The 27097-nt window shown below is 36.1% G+C and overlaps 1 protein-coding gene and 1 non-coding gene across 8 annotated transcripts; both read right to left on the bottom strand.

Annotated features, from left to right (window-relative positions):
- Window positions 1-901: 901 nt before the first annotated feature.
- On the bottom strand, window positions 902-1008 carry LOC136228171 (small nucleolar RNA R71). Its single transcript, XR_010688505.1, has one exon. It is a non-coding gene; the product is annotated as a small nucleolar RNA R71 (small nucleolar RNA).
- Window positions 1009-5943: 4935 nt separating this feature from the next.
- On the bottom strand, window positions 5944-9050 carry LOC136227875 (2-oxoglutarate-dependent dioxygenase DAO-like). 7 transcript variants are annotated; one of them, XR_010688314.1, is made up of 4 exons: window positions 8406-9046; window positions 8063-8172; window positions 7050-7112; window positions 5944-6180 (listed from the first exon to the last, which is right to left on the bottom strand). XR_010688314.1 is itself a non-coding variant. In XM_066016643.1 (3 exons), exons 1-3 carry the CDS (start codon window positions 8206-8208, stop codon window positions 6132-6134), a joined length of 243 nt encoding a protein of 80 aa, XP_065872715.1. In that variant the 5' UTR covers window positions 8209-9050; the 3' UTR covers window positions 5944-6131. The 7 variants fall into 7 exon arrangements, 2 of the variants coding, with proteins under 2 accessions (XP_065872715.1, XP_065872716.1); XR_010688315.1 differs by having other exon boundaries at window positions 8074-8172; XR_010688316.1 differs by having other exon boundaries at window positions 5944-6176; window positions 8063-9049.
- Window positions 9051-27097: the final 18047 nt, after the last annotated feature.

Raw genomic sequence — 27097 nt, 5'->3', positions numbered from 1 at the left:
ATAATTGATTTCTAACATTCTACATATTCTAACCTAATTCTTATTCTATCAATCTCAAAACCAATTTCAAATAACGATTATCTATTTATATAAAGCTTAAGTCGTATTTAATCTACACATAAATAAGTTTTTGTTGAAAAACGTTCCCTGTGGGATCGATATCTTTTTATTACTACAAGCGAAACTGTGCACTTAAGGAAATCGCTCAACAAGTTTTTGGCGCCGTTGCCGGGGAACGCCAAAATTTTTAACAAAAAATTAGATTTTTCGTGTTTTATTTCGAATCTAGGTTTATACATACTTATTTTTAACTTTTGCAATTTATTAATTTTAATTTACTAACGTATTTATTTTTCAAATTCTGTTTTGAAGGTAGTTTCGGTTTGTGTAAGATTTCAAGTTCATGCGCAGTTCTCGAATTTCAGGCATTCCACCAAAACCGCTAGACCCAGAAATTGAAAAGACGATTAAAAAGAAAAAGAAAGACAATAAAAATAAAAACAAACAAAATTCAGAACCTCAGCCAGAAAATATGGCAACACTCATGGATTACACTAGGCCAGGAGTGGCCGATGTAACAAATAGCATAGTTAGACCCAAAATAAACGCAAACCAATTTGAAATTAAGCCAACTTTGCTTAATATGTTGCAAAATAATGTAACATGTTATGGGTTACCTAACGAAAATCCTAACACCCATTTGCCAAATTTCTTAGAAATTTGCGACACTTTTAAAATAACTGATGTGACTGCCGAAACAATCAAACTTCGCCTTTTTCCTTTCACTTTGAAGAATAGAGCCAAAGAGTGGTTAACTTCTATGTCAGGCGCAACATTTGAAACTTGGGACCAACTTGCCCAAGCGTTTTTACCAAAATATTTTCCTTTAATAAAAACCGCAAGAGTCATAAAAGAGTTAACATCTTTTTCTCAAAATGATAATGAAACTCTTTATGAGGCTTGGGAACGTTTTAAAGAACTTCAACGTTTATTCCCACACCACCAATTGCCTGATGCACTTTTAATGCAAACATTTTATAATGGATTAAATCCTACAACTAGAGGTTCATTAGATGCTATGTCGGGAGGGTTATTTATGAAGAAGACAGCCCAAGCAAGAGAAGTTTTGGAGGAAATGGCAATCAACAGCAGTATGTGGCCCGCGGAACGTGGACACATACCGGTGGCAAAACCATCATCTTCAACCACATCATTCGTTAAAGGTATAGTGAATCTTGATCCAGTCGCGATGTTACAAGCCCAATTTTTTGCCTTATCGCACAAAATTGACAAGTTTATGGCACTATGCGATGACAATGGTAATCCAATCCAAACGGATGTGGATTATGAAGATATGAGTGAGATCGAACAGGTAAATTTTGTCCAAGGGCAAAACCAAACTAATAATCCTTATTCTAATACTTATAATTTTGGGTGGAGGAATCATCCTAACTTTAATTGGAAAGATAATAATAATAATAATAATAATAATGCAATTGCTAATCAAAATCATACCAATAATTATCAAAATCAATCAAGAGATACGATTAGCACTTTATCTTCTAAAATCGACAAATTCATAGATGCTATCGGTGGAAAACTAAGTAATCACGGCGATGGTTTTAAACGGATCGAGAATAAATTCGACCAACTTATTAGAAAACCACTCATCTAGCATCCATAATTTGGAGGTTCAAATTGGCCAAATTGCTAAATCAATTCCATCCCGAAAAGAGGGAAGTCTTCCCAGCCATACGGAAGAAAATCCGAAAGAGCATGTAAAGGCTATCACTCTTTATTCAGGAAAAAATTATAAAGGTCCGGAAATGCCCGCAGATTCAACTTTACCAGGAACTGATTTACCAAAATCCAAAGAAGATACATTAAACACAAAAAGTTCACCAATTGACTCAAGTACAAAAACATTTGTACCCAAACCACCTTTTCCACACAAAGTCCGAAATAAGGACTATGACAAACAAGTTTTAACATTTTTGGATAAACTTAAAAATTTGCACATTAATTTGACGTTTATGGATGCAATTACGCAAATTCCTAACTATGGTAAGTTCTTAAAAGATTTAATTTCAAAGAAAATTAGTTGGGAAGGAATTTCATCCATTTCGCTAACTGAGGACTATAGTTCAATAGTGTCAAGCAATTTGCCTACTAAACTCAAAGATCCCGGATGTTTTACTATTCCGTGTAAGTTGGGAGATATTGAATTCCCAAGTTGTCTTTGTGATTTAGGAGCGAGTATAAACTTAATGTCGTTGTCTATTTTTAATAAGTTAGGTTTAGAAGAAAATATCAAACGTACCAATATGGTTTTGCAATTAGCGGATCAAACCACTAAAAGACCATATGGTATAATTGAGGACGTTTTAGTTAAAGTTGACAAATTTATTTTTCCTACCGATTTCGTTATATTAGATTTTGCATATGACGTTAATTGTCCACTAATCTTTGGTAGACCGTTTATGAACACGGGACGTGCTCTAGTTGATGTGTCAGAAGGGATAGTAGTTTTAAGGATAGGAGAAGATAAGATCGAGTTTAATATGAACAAAGCGATGAAATATCCTATGGAGGAATTCGCTTGTATGAAACTTGACTTAATTGAAGAATGTGTCAATGATGTTATTCAAAAAGAAGAAGTAATAGAACCTATAATGGGAGAAGAATTAGAAGATAAGGACCCAGAGCCTTTGATTCGAGAAGATGGACCCGTTCCGCCTTCAATTGTAATACCCCCTATATTAGAACTTAAAGAGTTACCAAACCATTTGAGGTACGCTTTCTTAGGCGATGGCGATTCTCTACCTATAATTATCTCTAACAAGATAACAAATGATCAAAAAGAAAAATTGAAAGAAGTTGTTAGAAATAGGATAAGAAGTATGAGATGGCAAATTTCAGACTTAAAAGGAATTAATCCTAGTATTGTAATGCACAGAATTCACTTAGAAGAAGATAAGCCACCTAAAGCGGATAGGCAAAGATGCTTAAATCCGAACATGAAAGAAGTAGTAAAAAATGGGATTACTAAACTTTTAGACAATGGAATCATTTATTCTATCTCGGATAGTGAATGGGTTAGTCCAATCCATTATGTACCTAAAAAGGGAGGCATAATTGTTGTAAGGAATGACGAAGGTGAATTAATACCTACGCGAACCACCACCGGTTGGAGGGTTTGTATAGATTATAGGAACCTAAACAAAGCAACCATGAAAGATCATTTTCCTCTACCTTTCATCGATCAAATGATCGAAAGGATTGCAGGTCATGCTTTTTATTGTTTTCTTGATGGATATTCCGGATTCTTTCAAATATATATTTACCCAGATGACCAAGATAAAACAACCTTCACATGTCCTTATGGAACCTTTGCATATAGGAGAATGCCCTTTGGTCTATGTAATGCACCATCAACATTTCAACGTTGTATGACTGCAATTTTTAACGATTTCATTGAAGATATCATGGAATTTTTTATGGATGATTTTTCAGTTTATGGAGATTCGTTTGATGCATGTTTAGGGAATTTAGATAAAGTTTTGACTAGATGTGAGGAAACGAATTTAGTTTTAAACTGGGAAAAATGTCATTTCATGGTTGACGAAGGAATTGTTTTAGGTCATAAAATATCTGAAAAAGGATTAGAAGTGGATAGAGCAAAAACTTCAGTGATAGAAAAATTAACCCCTCCAACTACTGTTGAGGGAGTACGGTCATTTTTAGGACATGCAGGTTTTTACAGAAGATTTATTAAAAACTTTTCTGTAATTTCCAAACCACTTACTAATTTGATTATGAAAGATTTAACCTTTGATTTTAATGAAGATTGCGTTAAAGCTTTTGAAACATTGAAAGCAGCTTTAGTCAGTGCACCCATAATCGCTAAACTCGATTGGGATTTACCTTTTGAAATCATGTGTGATGCAAGTGACTTAGCCGTAGGATGTGTTTTAGGTCAAAGGAAAGACAAGAAGCTTCATGTTATTTATTATGCCAGTCACACATTGTCCGGTGCTCAATTAAATTATACCACAACTGAAAAAGAAATGCTAGCGGTAGTTTTTGCATGTGATAAGTTTAGGTCGTATCTGTTAGGATCTAAAGTTATTATATATACCGATCACGCAACTTTAAGGTATCTATTTGCTAAAGATGCAAAACCACGTCTGATTAGATGGGTTTTGTTATTACAAGAGTTTATTCTAAGGTTGTCCTTGAATTTCTTGATAATATATTTTGTAGATTTGGAGTCCCAAGAGTTATTATAAGTGATGGAGGTACCCATTTTATAAACCGAAGTTTTGAATCGCTTATGAGAAAATATGGAGTACACCACCGCGTATCTACGCCATACCATCCTCAATCGAATGGTCAAGCGGAGATATCAAATAGGGAACTCAAATGAATTCTAGAAAAAACAGTTTCATCTTCAAGAAGAGACTGGTCTTGTAAACTTAACAATGCCTTATGGGCATACCGTACTGCATTTAAAACACCAATAGAAATGACACCATACCGATTAGTGTATGGGAAAGCATGTCATTTGCCCGTAGAATTAGAGCATAAAGCTTATTGGGCTATTAAAGCACTTAACTATGATTTACAACAAGCAGATAAGAAACGATTATTCAACTTAAACGAGTTGGATGAATTATGTCATTTATCTTACGAAAATGCAAAAATATATAAAGAAAAAGTGAAAAAATGGCACGATGCCAAAATTAAAGTCGAAAGCTTTAGCGTTGGAGATAAGGTGCTGTTGTTTAATTCACGACTCCGATTATTCCCAGGTAAACTTAAGTCTAGATGGACAGGACCGTTTTTAGTCGTTAAAACATTCGACTATGGATCTTTAGAACTTGAAGGACCTAACGGGGTTCGCTATAAAGTTAACGGTAATAGATGCAAAATTTATTATGAAAACGCCCCAATAAAGGAAATTGAGTTCATAACAGAATTTCATGAAGATTAATTCGTCAATTTTCATATACTTCTTTTATTTTGTTTTCGTTTGAATTCTTAGTTTAGCTTTTATTTTGTTTATTTTTACACATTTTTTTTATGATTTTTAGTTTTTAGATGAATTTATATCAAGTTTTAGATGCATAAAAATATATTAAAGTCATGTTTTTAATCAGATTTTAGGTAAATAGTACGAATTAGAAGGAATTCAGCAATTCTCGGTCGAGATTCCAGGAATCTCAGTTGAGAATTCACACTTTCAAAATTGTCCGAGAAGGTAAGAGATTTTCTGATCTTACCGAGAATTGGGATATATGGCTTTCGACGTCTGATTTTCAAGAGGAAATTAGCGTGTCACGATCGAGAATCAGTATTCTCGGTCGCGACCACTACACCATAGATGTTCTACTGCAACACCAATTAAGTGTTACCTTATGCTTTAAATATGTTGCCCTTGATAAATAGGCAACACTTTAAACCAAAAAAATGTGTTGCTTTATTGCATGTTGCTATAGATCTCCACTTTAACATATTTATAGCAACACGAATAAAAGTGTTACCAGTCCTATCAATAGCAACATTTGTCCTTCCCTACTGCAACTCTAATATAAGTGTTGCCATTATCACATAAGATGTAACACTATTTTCGAAAAAGTAAAAAGCAACACTTTCATACATTATTGCAACACTCTTTTATTCAAACACATTTCTTTCAAGCAACACTTTTGTAGAGTATTGCAGTTTTTTAAATGCAATAAACGTTATTGATGCAACGTTTATTTACAATTGCAACAGTTTTTAATTTAACATTTGTTGTTATTAGCAACTGTTTGTATCTAATTGCAACATTTTATTTGTAACATATGCTATTTATAGCAACACTTTCTCTTTTACAATGTAACACTTTTTAATATAAGACCTTAATATATGGTACGCATCTTTAACTTATGCAACCCAAAAAAAAAATTAAAAGTCATTGTCATGATAAAAAAAAAAAACTAAAAGTATTTACAATATCCAACAAATATAATATAGTTTATCATTCCATCTCCTCATATATGGAGCACCATCTTTAGAAGACTACAATGTTGTCATTTTCACTTGATATGCTACTAGAAATTTCTTCCATATCAACTTTGAAATTGGGATTAGCTTCTCTCAATTTGGTCATCATCCATATATGTATGTACATCCTAGCTAGCAAGGACACAAAAGAAAGTATTAGAAAAATAACAAAAACTATTCAGCTACTGGTGCATATATACTATATAATAATATGGGATAAGGTACGAAAATAGGCCTATGGTTTTTCGTAAAGTATCAATTTAGGTTCCACGTACGAAATAACACCAATATAGGCTTAACGTTTAAAAAATGTATTAATTTAGGCATCGATAACAGATTGAATACATCATTCCTATTACTCTGTTAAGTTCTGATTTCTCTCTCCACGTACAATCGACAGAACTTAATGGAGTAATATCAATGACGTGTCTCGTTCCGTTATCGGGGCCTAAATTGATACATTTTTTGAACGTTAAACCTATATTGGTGCTATTTTGTACGTGGAGCCTAAATTCATACTTCCCAAAAAAACCATGGTCCTATTTTAGTACCTTATCCCTAATGATATTTTTCTTTGAATTGCAAGACACAAATTAAAGAGATGCGAAGCTCAAAATTGTATGTGTCGTGTAGTTGGAAAGACTAGTACATAACATGCTTGATATCTAAGCTTTCCTAAATTTCATCTGTCTCACATGACTCATTCCCTTCTCAATCCCATCAATAGCCAACTTAATTTTCACTACATTATCCTTTATCATCCTTTATCTTTTGTGGTGTCAGGCTATTCACGGCTTAGAAACCATGACGATGATTAATTTGACCACTTGAGTTTTAATTGTGGCTTTACTAGACGAAATCATGCACAACTAAATTATAATACATAAAAAATCAATGTAAAAACTTATGTCTTACTAAATGTCAACCATACCAAGTATGAGGATATAATCCAAATTGAAAAGATACGCAAACAACGGATACACAACAGAAAAAATAATAACCTGTGCTATTCCTGAAACTTCACCAAGATTATCTGCTAGTGCCAAGCTTCGATGGACAACAGACTGCACATGGACCAACAATATTAGTGCTCCACGTCATGTATATGCGAACTAAATTAACTGTTAGGGAAAGAGGCTTTGCAAAACAGAGGCCTCTGATAAGATAGAATATAAAGCATTTATGAAGCCATTAGTGAATATAATCAATGTTATCAGAACCGGACCGGACATCAAACCAGATTTATAACTGGATCACGGGTCACTTGGTCAGATCGGATGGCTCGGAGTGGTCGAACCGGATGACGTAATAAATAAATAAATCATATTTATATATAATTAATTTAAAATCTATTTTTATTTAGTAGAATAAAACTTAATAAATATGAGTAACAATCTGGGCCTTTAAAATTATTTGGACCAATAAACTAGCTTAGCCCATCATCTCTTTTGCTACATTAAAAAAAAAAGCCCATCAGTTTTTAAGGTGACTCCAAAAACCTAATTTTAATCTTTATACAATACTCACTTCATCTACCTCATCTTCCGCCTCTCTTTCTCTCTGTCCTATTTTCCACCGCCTCTCACTTTCTTTTTCTACTTTTTCAAAAGAGTAATTTAACAATTTTTGTTATTATTGGTACAGGTAAAGCAATAGCAAATCAGTTTCTTAGATCAAATTTTCTTCTATATGTGATCATTTCAATTATGTTTGGAAACCAGCATCTCTCCCCCCGAAACATCTCTTCCTCAAAGCATTTCTTATTATTGAACTGGAGCTGCACCTTATTCTTTTCTGTTTTATTATTGAACCGGAGTTGCACCGGTTCTCGGTTCGACCTCTGGTTACCGGTTCAACTCCGGTTCCCACCGGGTTTTTCAGCATCCATCAAACCAGTGAAGCTCGGACCAGACTCCTTGCCGGTTTCCGGTCCGACCGAATAAACCATAAACCTATTCTGGTGCTGTATCCCAAATAACAATAATAATAATAAGACACAGGCAATTAATCAAACATCTTAGCTACATCTCCGAGATTGACGAGAAGCGTTCCATCCTGTGGATTTACAGCCACAAATTCACCAGACTTGTCCATAACTTCAAGACCTCCGAAATTTTCATCATCCTGAAATATAGTCAAGAATCCAGAATCAGTGTGCATCTGAACTCCAGAAGAACCTACAGTTTCACGACTGAAATTATAGTTATTAATCCTAAATTGACAAGGCCATCCCTCAAACTCATACGCCTCAATTACCTTTCTGGCAACACAATAAACCAAAAAAAAATTCAAATCTCTACAAATTAAGTTTGACTATATCAATTAAGCATAAAATTGGGGGAAGCGAAGTGATCGACCTTTGATGAGGAGAGGCATTCAATTGAGAGCAGAAGTTGTCAATGGCTTCGGAGGAGCCCATGTCGTATAGACCTAAGGCTTCGTAAAGAGGATTGACCTGAGATGGGCCATGTAGCCGCTGTCGGCAATTACATCAGAGTTGCACGTTTGATTTCGATTGGAAGATCTAGGAGAGATCTGACTACGATTTTCATCTCCGACATGACAGAATTGGGGATTTTGTGATTCACGAGTCTCCGACACGAGAGAATTGGGGATTTTATGATTCACGAGTCTGAAACAGCCCCATTCCTCGCTTGCGCTTCTCAGTTGGTGATATTGTGCTGGAAAGTCTTGGAGATCAAAGCCAAACAAGCGCAGCAGCAATTAGAATAACATTCCTCTGGCTCTTCACGATGAATTCTGGTAACGGAGATGCTCGGATGGACTGCGTGAATTAGAATCGTAGCTAGGGAAGGGAAGTCAGTCGAGGCCAGGGATCTTAAGTAGGAGGACCATGAGAAAGAGAGAAAAAAAATTAGGGTTGGCTAAGAGCATATGAGTGAAGAGAATTGTGAAATTAAAGTGAGATGAGGTAAGGGGGGGAACGATGAAAGGAAGCCGCCAAACCAAATTTTCACATTTCATAAAATATATCCTTTGTAAATAAGTTCCCTCTCCTTTTCTTTTTTAATTCTTAAATTTCCCATCCCCATATATATTTTTCAATATATATTTTCACATTTTAAACTTTTAGGATTTTAAAAACTCAATTGGAGTGGTTACATTCCAAATTTGATAATCACTAGAACCAATTGGGATAGTATGATCATATTGCATTAGTTCTGTTTAGATATGTATTACATAGCTTGAAGTTTGGAATGCCATCAATTATGTAAAATAAAAAAAATAACAATTCATCTAATTTACAAAATGACAACGTCAAGTTATGTGATCCACCATTTTAGCAGCATAAAGTGAGTCACAAATTTAACCAAACAAGTAGCCTTGTAATAATTAACTAATTATAGGTGAAACTGCAAGTATAAATATTCATTGTAACATATCTCATTCCTCACTTCTCTTCATACTCATTGCAGTAATAGTAGCCATGGCTTCTCTAAAACATTATTTCAATGTGTTCTTATTTCTTCTATTCTCACTTTCAACCATAAATGTAAGCAATGCAGGTCGTTATCTCCAGCAAAATTCTGGTCCAAAGCTATCAGATGCATTATCAGACATGCCAAAACCATCAGAAATCGTCGATGCCATTCCAAAACCATCTGATTTACTTCCAGGATCAAACTCAAATAACGGGCCTAAGCTATCTGATGCACTACCAGACTTGCCAAGACCATCAGAAGTTGTGGATGCCATTCCAAAACCATCAGATTTACTTCCAGGATCAAACTCTCAGGATTCGAAACCGCCAAGACCCAATCTTCCAAATCCTATGAACATGCCAAGACCCAATCTTCCAAATCCTATGAACATGCCAAGACCATCAGATGTTCTTCCAAGGCCTAACATTCCAAACCCTATGAACATGCCAAGACCATCTGAGGGTCTTCCAAAGCCTAATATTCCAAACCCTATGAACATGCCAAGACCATCAGAGGGTCTTCCAAGGCCTAATATTCCGAACCCTATGAACATGCCAAGACCATCTGATATACTTCCAAGGCCAAATCTTCCAAATCCTGCAAACTTGCCAAGACCTAATCTTCCAAATCCTCTAAACTTGCCAAGACCATCTGAGGGTCTTCCAAGGCCTATTATTCCAAACCCTATGAACATGCCAAGACCATCTGAGGGTCTTCCAAGGCCTAATATTCCGAACCCTATGAACATGCCAAGACCATCTGATGTACTTCCAAGACCCAATCTTCCAAATCCTGCAAACTTGCCAAAACCATCTGATGTACTTCCAATACCCAATCTTCCAAATCCTGCAAACTTGCCAAGACCATCTGATGTTTTGCCAAATCCTGCAAACTTGCCAAGACCATCAAATGCTCTGCCTGACTTGCCAAAACCATCAGATATAGTGGAGAACATTCCAAAACCATCTGATATAGTGCAGAACATTCCAAAACCGTCAGATGTAGTGGAAAACATTCCAAAACCATCTGATGTAGTGCAGAATATTCCAAAACCATCAGATGTAGTGGAAAACATTCCGAAACCATCTGATATAGTGCAGAACATTCCAAAACCATCAGATGTAGTGGAAAACATTCCGAAACCATCAGATTTACTTCCGGGATCAGACTCACCGTCGGCTACACCAAGTCTTTTGAATCCCTTAGGCCTTCCATTCCCTAAACTTTCTAATCTTTTGACCCCTTCTAGAGCTCCAAGCCTTTTGAATCCCTTAGGCCTTCCAATTCCAAAACCTTTAGCAGATTTAGCAGATTTAGATCTTCCAAACCCTTTAAACCCTTTAAATATTCCAAATCCTATTACAGAGCCTGCGAAATTTGAAGAACTGATGAAGAAACTGACACGATTCCCAAAGACAACAAATTTTCCAGAACCAACTATGAATTAGTGGATTATCACGTTTACTTGGGGAGTATGCATAGCATAATTTTGTGCTTAGAATAATTGGAAAACTACTCATTGGTTATGTTTCTAATAACATTCTACTGGTAATTATTTGTTTAATTATCTATTTGCTAATGAAAAGAAATGGAATACTTCCTTCTTTCCCATTTGATTCTGAAAATGTTGTCCTGTGTATCCATATGGTTGAATATATTGATTTACTATTTTTCTCAATTATATATTCTTGTCTTTCATAATTTCACCTATATATATTGGCGGTTTCATCTAAATGCCAGGAAACAATAATTTTCATTCCTAAATTTCCAACGAAAAAATTAGGTTTGCTTTCTTTTAATGTGAAACGATTAAGTGGGATTTGGATCCTCTCATGCTCATGAAAAACAGAAGAGGTCAAGTCCAGTAAATCACAACCCTAAAAACATATTAAATTAAACCTAATTAACTCAATTTTCTTGATTTAATTAATGTTTTTTTTATTAAAAACCTATTAAATTAAACCTAATTAACTCAATCTTCTTTCTTCGTCCTTTTTTCTCTTTGTACTTCTGCACATGCTAAATGTCAATGTCAGGTTAAAAAAATCCTCATAAACTCAACACTTGTGGTTCTATCTAATAATTTCAATAGAACTCAAAGGAAAAAAAAAATTGAAAATAAAAAAAAAATTCTATAAGCTTGGAGAACAAAAGTATTGAAGAACAGAGAGAAGGAAAAAAATCAAAGTAAAGAATGGGTTAATTTTCAATCAAATGGTTCATCTACCTTTTCTTAGTCTGTTTAATGGCGATAAACTCTTCAATCAAAATCAAAAAAATTTATCCTGAATTGTTGAACATTTTCTAAAATATTATTTTTCATATTTAGCAATTCAAGCATTGATAACGGAACGTAAATGTCGTCTCATCGTTCTGTTATCAATGTCTAAATTGGTACTCTTTTAAACGTTAAGCCTACTATATTAGTACTATTTTATACGTGGAGTTTAAATTGATACTTCTCCAAAAACTTTAGACTTAGGACCCGTTTGTTTTACCTACTGTTTGCTGTTTACTGTTACGGTTTGCTGTTGCTGTTACGGTTTGCTGTTTGCTTTTGAAAAAAGCTGCTTTTCCAAAAAGCAGAGATTCTCTGCTTTTGTAAAAGGCTGCTTTTCGGGTATAAAAGGTAAACAGGAGAACATTAACCAAACACTTAATGATGCTTTTCAATTGTAAAAGGCAAACTAGAGGTCACTAACCAAACGCCTAAAACTCTCCTTTTTGAAGTGAAAAGGCAAAAGGAGCATGAAAAGGAGCAACCAAACACCCCCTTAGATACCTTATAAAAAAATTATTCAATGTTTATGGAGAAATCAGTTGTTTAAAGAACGGAGAATAGAGGTTTTTTCTTTTAGAAAAAAAAATTGTAACGGTAGGAGATAAAATAAAAATAGTAGCATTGAATTAACTATTGATAGACATAAAAGAAAAGAGGGAAAATTACAAAACTAAGTCAAATGGGAGGCCCATTTACATATTTAACCCATTTACTCAACCTACTACATATCTAGACTGGTTTTGTGTGACTTTTCCATAATACCCCTAACATTTCCCCTTCCCACAACGCGAACGGCCGCCCCCCATTTTCCTTGGTTACGTAAAAAGTTGGCTCCTCCATTAATGATTTGAATGTTGGGGTTTAGTGTCCTATAGACAATTGTTGCAGGATACAAACTTAATGTAAATGAATTGTTCTTTATATCATTTGTTTTAATGAGATATATGTTTTATAACTATATATAAAGGCAATCCCTTTTAAGCACTAAATAAAGTCTAATAAAAGGAAATCCGTAAGTTTGTTTAAAGTGATTATAAAGTGTTCATACAAGCATGAAGTGAGACAAAACTTTATAATAAACTAATAAACTTAAAACCACCCCAAGTCAAGTGATATGTTTAGGATTGATATATCACTGTTGAGACTTGTATGTAACAATGTCTTCTGTCCGACAGAAAGCTGATCTCACAAGCTTCATATATATAGATATCTGGACAGTTACATAGATCCGATGAAACGTCGTTCATTAGGATTGGGGATCCGATTTGAGATAACAGGATGGGTAGATTCATCCTTGTCACTTGTTCATCTCATTGGTATTAATAGGTATAACTAATCGTCAGACTCAAAGGAATGTTAATTGGTCATCCTGAATTACTGAATGAGAGACTTTGATCCTGCGGTCCCACGATCCTTAACAGAGATGACTCTGGGGTGTGAACTGCAAAGGTTGGGTGTCACAGGAGGTAATGTCAGGGTAGTTATACATTGGATTGAGCATTTATCACTCCCGATTAATGGGAGATACATCCAAGGATCGCTTGTGGAAGACTCGACTCTAAATCCTTGCAAGGTGATAGCTTAAGAGTAAGAAATACAGATTTCACTTAACCTATCTATTTTAGTTGACTCGGCCTATACAAGTAAAATGAACGTCTCGCTATATGTGACTTGACATCACCCATAGTCATAAGATTCAGTTCAAGGATGTAGTTGATAAAGGATCGAATTATACTGTAACTAATACGGAAGGGTTAACGACAGAATCAACCTGTCTTCTTAACGGACTCTGGGGGAATGATTACAGACTTGCCAATAACATAGTCAGTACATCATTCCGTTATGCAATGATTAAATATAATTCTTGAAGAAATTAATTTAATAGTTGCATACGGCCAGAAGTAGTAAGAACCTAATGGATCACATATAAGACTTGGAACCAAAAGAGAGATGAATGTCATTAATAGATGGAAGTCCAATTGAGCCCAGTAAGGCCCATTTAAATAGAAGGGGGGCCGAAATTTATATATAATAAATAAGGAATTATTTTAATTCCATTAATCCTAATTTGATTAGGTTTGTGAATTAAATTAATTAAGAGATAATTAAGTTAGGAGTTTTAATTAGATTAATATACTCCTATTATTATCCAATTAGGTTATTTATTATTATCCTAGATATATTATATATATAATAAGATAATAATTGGGAATCCTATTCCGAATTGAATTCCTATTAAGTAACCTATTCCTATCTAACTAGGGTTTAGATACAAGCTATTATATATACCCCATACTACATGAATTTCGACTGAGCTATAGACTTTCCCCTTTGTGATTTTTGAAATCCCTAGCTAGAGAGAGAAAGAGAATTCGACTCCCCCAGTTCGTGGACAAGAATTCATACGGCTTCCATCGATCGATTAATTTTATCTATCTTTCTTTCTCTTTGATCTTGTGTTGGTTAATTAGAGGCAATCTATTTTGGTTGCATCTCATACGGTTGATTCTAACTTAATCTCACTGTGTTCATGAAAGAAGGAAAAACAAACAAAAGGGAGAAATTCGTTTTTCTTCACCTACATCAGGTCAGTTCACTATTTCGTGGATTCCCGGAGATTGAACCGTTGGATCGTCGCGATATTTGGACAGTAGCTTCTAGACATATTCTTCCACGTTTCCACCGAAGGGATTGTCGTTCAGAGGTCTGGAAGGTCTGTTTCAGATAGGCGCAGATTGGTAAACAGTTTCCATCTCTTTTGAAGTTGTGGGCACTTCGTTTGCAACGGTAGATTGATCATCGAAAGATATTTCTTCTTATCCCTCTTTATATGAAATAACGATTAACGGATCCTATGGTTAAAAGGAAGTAGGTAAAATTTTTATATTTCCGCTGCTATACCTTAGCCCTAATTTCCAACAGTGGTATCAGAGCCATCGTTAAATCCGTTATTTCATATATAAAAATTTAGAAGTTTTTCAATAGGATTGAATAAATATTTATGGTTAGGATTAATTAACAAATAGTTTTGATTAATTAATTCTAAAGATAAATAAGTTTTAATTAATTGTTAATTAAAATAGATTATGCGTATGTTCCTAATTATTTCGGTTGATAATCATTATAACAAAATCTATTAGTTTTATAGTTAGGTTAATAAAATTAGTTTTATTAATTCTAAGGATAAAACGGAAATCTATTGTAGTTTTTCCTATTTCTGAAAATCATTTTTAAAACCGTTTTAAAATCTGATATATATATATATATATGTTTCGGAAATTAATAGTTTTATGTTTTGATTATCGAATGAAAATTCGTTTAAAAGTTTGTTTTTACCAAGTTGTAAACCAAAGCGTTAAATGAATTGAAATCAAAATAATTGGGACATGCATAATTGACGTTTTATATGGTTATATTAATCTAAGGATTAATATAAAGATACAAAATGATTAGAAGTAAAATTGGATGAAAGTTAATTTGACGAGTTAATGTGATTAACCTAAATATTACATAAAACGGTTATGTAATCAACCAATTAAATTTATTTAATTGAGTCTTTGCATGTTTGGTGTTATGGACATATTTGGACCTTCTTTTAGTCTTTTGGTATTTTTGAAATAGGGCCTGCGTGTCCTGCCTTTCTACTATCTATTGTAATTTCTCCTCTCATCTGATTCCCTTCAATTCAATTGAAGTTTTCTTATAGTAGTATAGAAATTAATATGTAATTTCAAGGCGCCATGGAGAAGACGGAGGACCTAAAGAGAAATATGTAATAGTTAGTATTTCCTTAGGTTTGCCCTTTTATTCCGTCTCTGGCTCGACGGAATAATTTAGATGATATGTCCATAACGCCAATGTATGTGAATGTATGTGTCTGATGTATGCTAAAGCAAATCAAGACTAAGTTAGATTATGAGACTTAAATAAAAATCTCTCGTTAAAAAGTTAAGTAAATAAGCAAGTTATTAAAATCAGTTGCCCCTCCCTAATATTATAATTCAGTCGGCAGTACTGGGGGCCTTTGGGTTGTTGAGCAAACTCAAGCTCGGGGTCTTATAGTAACACCTGAATTATCGAAAATCGTTCTTTCATGAATATGTGGTAATACTTAAATTAGATTATGATAATTGGATGAGCAAACTCATGTTGTCATAAACTAATGGGCAATATGGTTGGGATTAATATGAATGACATATTAGTTACTAATGTGGTTAGTAACCCAATAACCTAGGAGTCACATTCGAGATGTGATTGATTACATGAATCTACCTAACAAATGGGACTAGCTTGTTGAGCAAACTCAAGGCGAAATCTCAGGAGTTAGGATCCTAGCTCACTAAAGGATTTGTGAAATTCTTCGAATTAATATGGAGAGTTATTAATTTGGCAAAATAGTGGGAGCAATCTGAAATAAACTAAAAGGCCTATAATTTTAGATTGATATACTTTAAAGCAAATGAATGACATACATTTACTCTTTCTCACCCTCAAGTTTAATTAAACACTCTTAAAATCATGACTAACACCAATCTGCAAAATATACTTACCGATAACAAGTTGAATAGTTCAAACTTCACCGACTGGTTTCGTAACCTCAAAATCGTTTTGAAGTTCGATAAAATAGGGTATGTACTTGATACATCGATGCCCCCTATCCCTGAGGATGATGCTCCCATCGAGGAAATCAATGCTTACCAGAAGCACAAGACTGATAACGATTATGCCGGATGCATCATACTTGCATCGATGACATCGAAATTACAAAGGCAACTATGCCTGTTCCATCATCATGCACCTAAAGGAACTGTTTGGGAAACAGACCAGGTGCGAACGCTACGAGATATCCAAGTTGCTATATCGTTGTAGGATGCAAGAGGGCACATCAGTCATAACACATTGTGTCAAGATGATTAGCTACATTACCAAACTTTCTAGTATTGGATTTGCGATGGATAACGAATTAAGTGTAGACTTAATTCTTCAATCCCTCCCAGAAAGTTATTCACAGTTCATCATGAACTATCAGATGAATGACTTGCAAACCTCTCTTGAAGAGCTTACAAATATGCTCAAGTCGGTTGAGCCCAATATGAAGAAAGACAAGGCAATACCGGCTATTGTCATAGAGGGATCAAAGAAGAGGAAAGGGAATTCTCCCAATCCTAAATATCCTAAGAAAGGTAAGGGAGCCATGCCCACTAAAGTTAAGGGAAAGGAAGTGAAGAAGCCCAAAGGAGTGTGCCACTTTTATGGTGAAGAAAGGCATTGGAAAAGAAACTGTTTGGTGTACCTAGCTACCCTCAAGAAGGGAAAAGCCGGTACTCCAACATCTGGTATGTTCTATATTTCGATAAAGAACAAACATTCCGATTTTTATAGAGATGAGATTTTCTATTTTTCAGGAATATCACAAAATGAGATTTATGTGTTAGATTTCTGTTTTCGCAATTGATACCAAAAGACATAAGCTAGATAATTCAACTTGCTTGTGGGATTGTCATATAAACAAGAGGCGCATGCTAAAGCTACATTCAGATGGGCTTATAGATCCAATCGATTCCGAATCATTGGAAACATGCGAATCATGTTTAAAAGGTAAAATGACAAAGACACCCTTTAGCAATAAAGGTGAGCGTGTATCAGACACTCTAGGACTCATTCATTCAGATGTATGCGGTCCTATGTCGGTCCAAGCAAGAGGAGGATTCAGATACTTCATAAGCTTCATAGATGACCATACTCGATATGGTTACATCTACTTGATGAGGCACAAATAAGAAGCTTTTGACAAGTTCAAATGCTTCAAGAATGAATTGGAAAATCAATTAGGAAAGAAAATCAAGACGCTTTGATCCGATCGAGCTGGCGAATATCTTTCGGATGATTTTCTGAATTATCTAACTGAATGTGGGATATGCTCACAATGGACACCTCCCTATACACAACAACACAATGGTGTATCCGAGAGGAGGAACCGTACCCTATTGGATATGGTACGATCCATGATGAGCATGGCCTTACTTCCAAAGACGTTCTGGGGCTATGCCTTAGAAACTGCCCTCTTCACCCTGAACCGAGTACCAACTAAATCCGCTAGTTCCACACCATATGAATTGTTTGTTGGTAGGAAACCCGTGTTCTCATTTATGAGAGTATGGGGTTGTTCAGCGTATGTCAAACACATAGTGTCCGACAAACTAGATTCTAAATCTGATAAATGTTTCTTCATTGGATATCCCAGGGAAACCGTAGGGTATTACTTCTATCATCCAGATGATCAGAAAGTAATAGTATCCAAGCACGCAACCTTCTTAGAGAAAGAGTTTCTCGAAGAAACACAAAAGGGAAGCGTGATTGAACTCGACGAAGTTCAAGAGGAAGAAACACCGACTAAAACAACAGAAGCGGTTGAGGTACCCGAAGAAGTCCCATTAGATGAGACTCCAGTGGCACCTATTTATAGATCACGAAGAGTTCGTGAACTCCCAGTTAGATATGGTTTTCTAGTGGGAGATGATAACGAGGTTCCCATGTTGGACGACGAACCCGAAAACTACGAAGAGGCTCTTACTAGTCCAGATTCTAAAGTATGGCTTGAGGCCATGGATTCCATATATACTAACCAAGTGTGGACGTTGATTGATCCACCCGAAGGGATAATTCCCATTGGGTGCAGGTGGATCTTCAAAAAGAAGACTGACATGGATGGAAAGGTTAGCACCTACAAGGCTAGGCTGGTAGCGAAAGGATATCGTCAGAAACAAGGTGTTGATTATGACGAAACCTTCTCTCCTGTTGCTATGTCCAAATCAATCAGAATCATGCTTGCTATTGCCGCTCACTACGATTATGAGATTTGGCAGATGGATGTGAAAACAGCTTTCCTAAATGGAAACCTTCTTGAGGATGTATATATGATGCAGCCTGAAGGTTTCATATCAAAGGATGCAAATAAATTTTGCAAACTTCAGAGATCCATTTATGGACTCAAGCAAGCATCTAGAAGCTGGAACAAGCGTTTTGACGAAACCATAAAACAATTTGGTTTCGAACAAAATTGCGAAGAAGCTTGCATTTACAAGAAAGCAAGTGGGAGCTCTATAGCATTTCTCATACTATATGTGGACGATATACTGTTGATGGGAAATGACATTGCTCTATTACAGTCGGTAAAAGTATGATTATCAGGTAACTTCTCAATGAAAGACCTTGGTGAAGCAGCTTATATACTTGGTATAAAGATCTATAGAGATAGATCGAGAAGACTGCTTGGTCTTTCACAGGCTACATACATTGAAAAGGTGCTAAATCGGTTTAGCATGCTTGAATCGAAACGAGCTAACTTACCCATACTACATGGAGTAAAGTTAAACAATCATCAATGTCCTAAAACTGATGATGACAAACGACGCATGGCTGTAGTCCCGTACGCCAGCGCGATCGGTTCGATTATGTATGCTATGCTATGCACTAGACCTGACGTAGCGTTCGCGTTATCTGTAACGAGTCGTTACCAAGGGAATCCGGGAGACGAGCATTGGATTGCCGTCAAGAACATTCTTAAGTACTTGAGAAGGACTAAAGATATGTTCCTAGTGTACGGAGAAGGAGATCTGAAAATTGAAGGATTTTCAGACGCTAGTCATCTCACAGATGAGAATGATTTTAAATCCTAATCAGGATACCTGTTTATCTTGAATGGGGGCACGGTCAGTTGGAAGAGTTCCAAGCAGGGAAGCGTAGCTTTCTCTACGACCGAGTCAGAGTACATCGCTGCTGCGGAAGCAGCAAAGGAAGCAGTTTGGATTAGAAAGTTCATTACAGAACTAGGTGTGGTGCCTGACATTGTCAATCCCATTACTCTGTACTGTGATAACAATGGAGCCATTGCGCAAGCAAAGGAACCACGGTCTCATAATGCATCCAAGCACTACCTAAAGCGATACCACATCATAAGAGAGATTGTGGCTAGAGGAGATGTGAAAATAGAAAGAGTACCTACAGAGGACAACGTTGCAGATCCATTGACAAAGCCTTTAACCCAGAAAGTACATGATCGTCATTTAACTTCTACTGGGATAAGTTTTAGAAACAATTGGCTTTAGTCCAAGTGGGAGTACGTTGGGGTTTAGTGTCATATAGACAATTGTTGCAGGATACAAACTTAATGTAAATGAATTGTTCTTTATATCATTTGTTTTAATGAGATATATGTTTTATAACTATATATAAAGGCAATCCCTTTTAAGCACTAAATAAAGTCTAATAAAAGGAAATCCGTAAGTTTGTTTAAAGTGATTATAAAGTGTTCATACAAGCATGAAGTGAGACAAAACTTTATAATAAACTAATAAACTTAAAACCACCCCAAGTCAAGTGATATGTTTAGGATTGATATATCACTGTTGAGACCTGTATGTAACAATGTCTTCTGTCCGACAGAAAGCTGATCTCACAAGCTTCATATATATAGATATCTGGACAGTTACATAGATCCGATGAAACGTCGTTCATTAGGATTGGGGATCCGATTTGAGATAACAGGATGGGTAGATTCATCATTGTCACATGTTCATCTCATTGGTATTAATAGGTATAACTAATCCTCAGACTCAAAGGAATGTTAATTGGTCATCCTGAATTACTGAATGAGAGACTTTGATCCTGCGGTCCCACGATCCTTAACAGAGATGACTCTGGGGTGTGAACTTCAAAGGTTGGGTGTCACAGGAGGTAATGTCAGGGTAGTTATACATTGGATTGAGCATTTATCACTCCCGATTAATGGGAGATACATCCAAGGATCGCTTGTGGAAGACTCGACTCTAAATCCTTGCAAGGTGATAGCTTAAGAGTAAGAAACACAGATTTCACTTAACCTTTCTATTTTAGTTGACTCGGCCTATATAAGTAAAATGAACGTCTCGCTATATGTGACTTGACATCACTCATAGTCATACGATTCAGTTCAAGGATGTAGTTGATAAATGATCGAATTATACTGTAACTAATACGGAAGGGTTAACGACAGAATCAACCTGTCTTCTTAATGGACTCTGGGGGAATGATTACAGACTTGCCAATAACATACTCAGTACATCATTCCGTTATGCAAGGATTAAATATAATTCTTGAAGAAATTAATTTAATAGTTGCATACGGCCAGAAGTAGTAAGAACCTAATGGATCACACATAAGACTTGGAACCAAAAGAGAGATGGATGTCATTAATAGATGGAAGCCCAATTGAGCCCAGTAAGGCCCATTTAAATAGAAGGGGGGCCGAAATTTATATATAATAAATAATGAATTATTTTAATTCCATTAATCCTAATTTGATTAGGTTTGTGAATTAAATTAATTAAGAGATAATTAAGTTAGGAGTTTTAATTAGATTAATATACTCCTATTATTATCCAATTAGGTTATTTATTATTATCCTAGATATATTAGATATATAATAAGATAATAATTGGGAATCCTATTCCGAATTGAATTCCTATTAAGTAACCTATTCCTATCTAACTAGGGTTTAGATACAAGTTATTATATATACCCCTACTACATGAATTTCGACTGAGCTATAGACTTTCCTCTCTGTGATTTTCGAAATCCCTAGCTAGAGAGAGAAAGAGAATTCGACTCCCCCAGTTCATGGACAAGAATTCATACGGCTTCCATCGATCGATTAATTTCATCTATCTTTCTTTCTCTTTGATCTTGTGTTGGTTAATTAGAGGCAATCTATTTTGGTTGCATCTCATACGGTTGATTCTAACTTAATCTCACTGTGTTCATGAAAGAAGGAAAAACAAACAAAAGGGAGAAATTCGTTTTTCTTCACCTACATCAAGCCAGTTCACTATTTCGCGGATTCCCGGATATTGAACCGTCAGATCGTCACGATTTTTGGACAGTAGCTTCGAGACATATTCTTCCACGTTTCCACCGAAGGGATTGTCGTTCGGAGGTCTGGAAGGTCTGTTTCGGATAGGGGCAGATTGGTAAACAGTTTCCATCTCTTTTGAAGTTGTGGGCACTTCGTTTACAACGGTAGATTGATCATCGAAAGGTATTTCTTCTTATCCCTCTTTATATGAAATAACGATTAACGGATCCTATGGTTAAAAGGAAGTAGGCTAAAATTTTTATATTTCCGCTGCTATACCTTAGCCTTATTTTCCTTCATTGAAGACTTTTGATCTTCCTATCTCCCTTTAAATTGCACGAAATCTGCACCATTTCGCCAAATCACAATGAATTTCTCTTTTTCCTCTCTTCATCTCTTGATTCTGCAACTTCCTAATCCTAGAAAACAAAGCCATGGTTCATCTTCCCGTTCCTGCTCGTTACTTGGTTTCTTTCTTCTTGTTACCATCAAAGAAATGGTTATTCTACGTTATTTCCTTCGTTTTTCCCAGTTTATCATATTGTTATTGTCCCTTTTAAGGGTGAAAGGCGCGAAAAATGTAAGTATCTGTTGTTTTTTCTGCGTTTTTTCATGAATACACTTCGCGTAGTCGATGATTTCGTGAAGATTTGCAAAGAGAAAGAGCCTGAAACGTGACGATCTACTTCGCGAATCGATTAGTTCGCGAAGTTTACGAGTAGAAAAGTTCATGATTTGACTCGCAGACTTCGCGAAAGCATCAATATGCGACGTAGATCGTCACGTTTCAGACCTTGCATACCTCGCAAAAACATCGATTAGCGAAGTAAAATCACCTCTTTCCCTACACATTTACATTCGCATGCTTCGCTAATCCTCATTTCGCGAAGCTAAAATCGTCTTTTTCCCTGCCTAACACGATTAATTTTTTTCTGAAGGTGGTTGATTACATAACATTCCTTTCTAGAAGGCGGCGTATTGGGCTGCAGGGGAGATAACTTTCCTTCCAGTAAAGGGAGAAATTTCCCTCAAGATTGGCACATTCACTCCTAAAATGGTTGGTTAGGAGAGATTGTGCCAATCTTGGTGTGCACCATGGGACACATCCATCCCAAAAGGTCTGAACTTCCATTTCTCATCTCAAAAGGTCTGGACTTCCTGTAGAGAAGTCCATACCTTTTGGGATGAGAAATGGAAGTCCAGACCTTTTGGGGTGGATGTGTCCCATGGTGCACACCAAGATTACTCATCCGCTTCAAAATTGGTACCGGATTAGTTAGGTTCACTTTGAAGTGCTTTGTTAAGAGTTTATTGTGGCAATCTTGTTGTAAATTTTGATAATGTTATGATTTTAATGTTGTTATTGTGGCAATCTTGTTGTAAATTTTGATAATGTTATGATTTTAATGTTAGAATCCGTTGTTGTTTGCCATTTTTTGTTATATACCACTTCGCGAATTAGCTTCAAAACACATCCAGGCTTCGCATATGCGAATTAAATTCATCAAGTAAACCAAACTTTAGCTTTGTAGGCTTCGCATATGCTAATGAAATTCATCAAGTAAGCCAAACATTAGCTTCATAGGCTTCACATATGCTAATTAAATTCATCAAGTAAACCCAAACATTAGCTTCGCTGGCTTCGCATAATATGGAATCTGTGAAGTTAGACGGGAGGGGGCGAGACGCGCGTAAATATTGAGGGTATTACAGGAAAGTCACAAAAAATCAGTCTAGATATGTAGTAGGTTGAGTAAATGGGTTAAATATGTAAATGAGCCTCCCATTTGACTTATTTTTGTAATTAACCCAAGAAAAGAGATAATAACTATGTTTTTTTAGATTAAAAGAGAATAAGTATTATTTATTAAATAAAATATTAAAATATTATAAACTTTTAATCCTAACCCTTCATATATTGAATGAAGGGTTATGATTTACTTAATAAATCCTCTCTTGTTTTTCAAAGAACAGGAGAGGATCCAAATCCGATTCAGTGTAGCACATTTCACATAAGCGTGTTTTCACTAAGTTGCACTAGATTGCGACTAACGTGAAACCAAAGAGAAAATTCTACATTTCACTTTCTGAAACTTGATGAAATACAATGAAACCTATCAACATATTCTTGCAAAAAAAAATTAATATTTTACGATAATATTAATGCTGGGTGACTAATTAAATGATACGAAGTGATTAAAAAATACTAGTTATATGTTATGTTTCAAAAGTAAATAAATAGTAATTCAAGTTGCAGATTTTATACGCCAGTGCAAATATATGCTTGAGCTAGACATACAGTTAATCAAAGTACAACAGTTCTCAAGTCTTAATAATTGCCCAAGGGTTATTTTAGTCTTTGCACAAATAACCCAAAGGCAATATAGTCATAACACAATAATGGAGGATTCTAGAAAAGCACCACCTGTTCTATCATGGGATCAACCACACTCAAGCCTTCCCTTTATCATCACCACCATTCATCACAATGATCATGATGAATGGCTATGATTAAGCCACTCGTTTTATTTCCTTGCTCCTTAAGTTTACTTGAGTAGTGAACCTATATTAGAGTATAAATGTAATAGTTAGATTATCTTTCTTTTTAATGAGAAATACAAGAAGTTGATATTTTCTTACCTCATTCACTTTAATATGGTATCAGAGAAATTGCTTCTCTAAAGGTTTCACCTTTAAACCACCATGACTGCACCTTTGATAACCTCTAGCAGCCCCTACCATCTACCCCAGAATGAGACCCCCTCCTTGGCCCTGGTGTCACAAGTCCTCACCGGACCAAACTATCATCAATGGTCAAGAGCTGTTAAAGTGGCTCTAATGTCGAAGAAAAAATACTCCTTCATCGACGGCACCATCAAAGCACCGACACTTGAAGACGCGATGTATAACCAATGGGAAAGGTGCAATAACATGGTTATGTCATGGATTCATCACGCGTTGTCACCATCCATTGGTCGGAGCATTATGTGGCTCGATAAAGCAGATCAAGTCTGGGCAGACCTGAAGGAACGTTTTAAGCAAACGGATTCAATCAGAATTTTGGAGTTGCGCAGAGAAATACACAATCTTAAGCAAGGAAACCGAAATGTTTCAGATTACTACACCTGTCTGAAGATTCTATACGACAAGCTCATGAATCTTAGACCGATGCCTAAATGCACCTGCAGGCAGGCGTGCAACTGTGATGCTTTCAAGACCCTCCGTGACCTGCAAGACGCGGACCAAGTCATCACATTCCTCCAAGGGCTTAATGACTCTTACTCCACCATTTGCTCGCAGATCTTGTTGATCGAGCCTTTTTCCTCTCTCAACAAGGCCTTTGCCTTGGCAACCCAGCATGAGCGACAAATAGGCCTCGCGCCTGTCAAAAACAATGAAGGAGATGAAAGCAGTATATTCGCAGGGTTCACTAACACTCAAAACAGGCAAAATAGCAAGCAAGGCAACTCAGGTATAACAATCGAAAACCAAATAGCAAAAGTTCATCATTGTGTGGTATCACAGGTCATACAGAGGAGATATGCTTTAAGAAGCATGGGTACCCACCGAACTATGGCAATAGAAACAAAGGAGGCCCTTTCAGAACAAATCAACCAAAAGCCAATGCTGCAATAAACCAGAATAGAGATTGTGGGGACTCAGGAGAGGAGGATAACAGGCAAATGAACACAGAACCTTTGTCACTCACCAAAGAGCAGTACAGCACGTTGGTTGCCCTATTGCCACAGAAGCTCCCAGGGAAAGCTCCGGCCTTGGGAAGCAGTGTCAACACCTTCGTCAAGGGAGAAGGTTCTGGTAAAGCCCTAAATCTTAACTCTTTTTCATCATGTTGGATAATAGACACTGGGGCCACAGATCACATCATTTGTGACACTAGATCATACAGCTCATACACAGAGATAGCCAACTATTGGGTAAACTTGGCAAATGGGCAAAGGGTCAAAGCTCAGTATATAGGCACAGTGATTCTTAGCCCACAACTCATTCTGCATAATGTATTATGCATACCTGCTTTCGATTATAACTTAATCTCAACCAGCAAACTATTGGATACAGGGAAAGTATGCATAGTAATAACTGGTTCAGTGTGTGCAATACAGGACACCACAAGGTGGAAGAAGATTGGCTTGGCTAGAGAGCATGAAGGCCTATATTACTTGGAATACCCAGTCCCTAGTTTTCATTCTGGTTTTTCAATCAAAGCTGAATGTATGGCATTTACGTTTTGGCCATCCCTCTTACGAGCGATTAAAAGGCCTTAACCTCTCTTGTAATGATTTTGATTCCTTCAAGTCAATACCATGTGACATTTGTCAAAGAGCCAAATAGAGAAAACAACCATTTTCATTAAGTCATAGCATGGCAAAGAAGTGTTTTGACCTAATTCATGCAGACATTTGGGGTCCAGTAAAAGAATCACATACTAACAAACACTACTTCTTAACCATACTTGACGACCATAGCAGGTATACATGGATTACATTAATGCAAAATAAGAGTGAAGCAAGCACCGCATTACATCTCTTCTGCAAGTATATCAACACACAATTTGGCACAAATATGAAATCAATCAGAATGGATAACGGGTCAGAGTTCATCATGAAGGAGTTCTATGCCACAAACAGTATTACCCATCAAACGTCTTGTCCTGAGACACCACAACAGAATGGCAGGGTCGAGAGAAAACACATTGACATCATGAACACTACGAGAGCGCTCATGTTTCAAAGTGGCTTACCTAAAGAATACTGGTCAGAAGCAGCCAGTCATGCTGTTTATCCTATAAATAGATTACCCTCGACACCCATTCAGGGACAGACACCTTATGAACGTATATACGGTGAACAAAACAGCCTAGAGGACCTCAAAATTTTCGGTTGTTTGGCTTACGCCTCATCACTTGACCGACACATGACCAAATTCATAGACAGGGCAATCAAAAGCGTCTTCCTAGGCTACAGACATGGCACCAAAGGCTTCAAGCTTTTGAATTTAACAACTAATGTTATTTTCTTTTCCAGGAATGTCAAGTTTTTTGAATAACGTTTTCCTTTCAACAATCAAACAACAATCACATCATCCTGCAGTGAGGAAGAATTAGACGTCTTGCACTTGGCATCTATGCAAGACGATGAAGTTGACACAGAGGAAGATCATACATTGCAAGACACAATACATCAAGTAGATATCACACAAGCAAATGATAACCAAGGCACAGAAGATATCGCAACAGGCATGAAAACCGAGCAAACACAAAATATAATAGGCATGCCTCAACGGGCAAGGCAGCCACTATCTTATTTAAAAGATTATCAACTGGCCTTGATAAAAGGCTCCACTTTGCCTTGCCTCACAAATTCACCGCATGGCCTCTCAAAGTACCTTTCTTATGAAAAGTTATCCCCCGCTAAG

This window comes from Euphorbia lathyris, chromosome 4 (assembly GCF_963576675.1).
Source record: "Euphorbia lathyris chromosome 4, ddEupLath1.1, whole genome shotgun sequence".
Classification (NCBI taxonomy): domain Eukaryota; kingdom Viridiplantae; phylum Streptophyta; class Magnoliopsida; order Malpighiales; family Euphorbiaceae; genus Euphorbia; species Euphorbia lathyris.
The sequence above is the reverse complement of the archived record's forward strand: the minus strand, read 5'-3'. Positions and strand labels throughout refer to the sequence as shown.

What these genes read in the sequence shown, in the direction of transcription:
- LOC136227875 (XM_066016643.1), bottom strand. Translation starts at nt 8,208, where the DNA reads ATGCACACTGATTCTGGATTCTTGACTATATTTCAGGATGATGAAAAT. An exon ending in TTCTCGTCAATCTCGGAGAT is followed by an intron (nt 7,113 to 8,073) that starts GTAGCTAAGATG and finishes GTCCATGTGCAG; the next exon opens with TCTGTTGTCCATCGAAGCTT. An exon ending in AAGTTTCAGGAATAGCACAG is followed by an intron (nt 6,177 to 7,049) that starts GTTATTATTTTT and finishes CTTGCTAGCTAG; the next exon opens with GATGTACATACATATATGGA.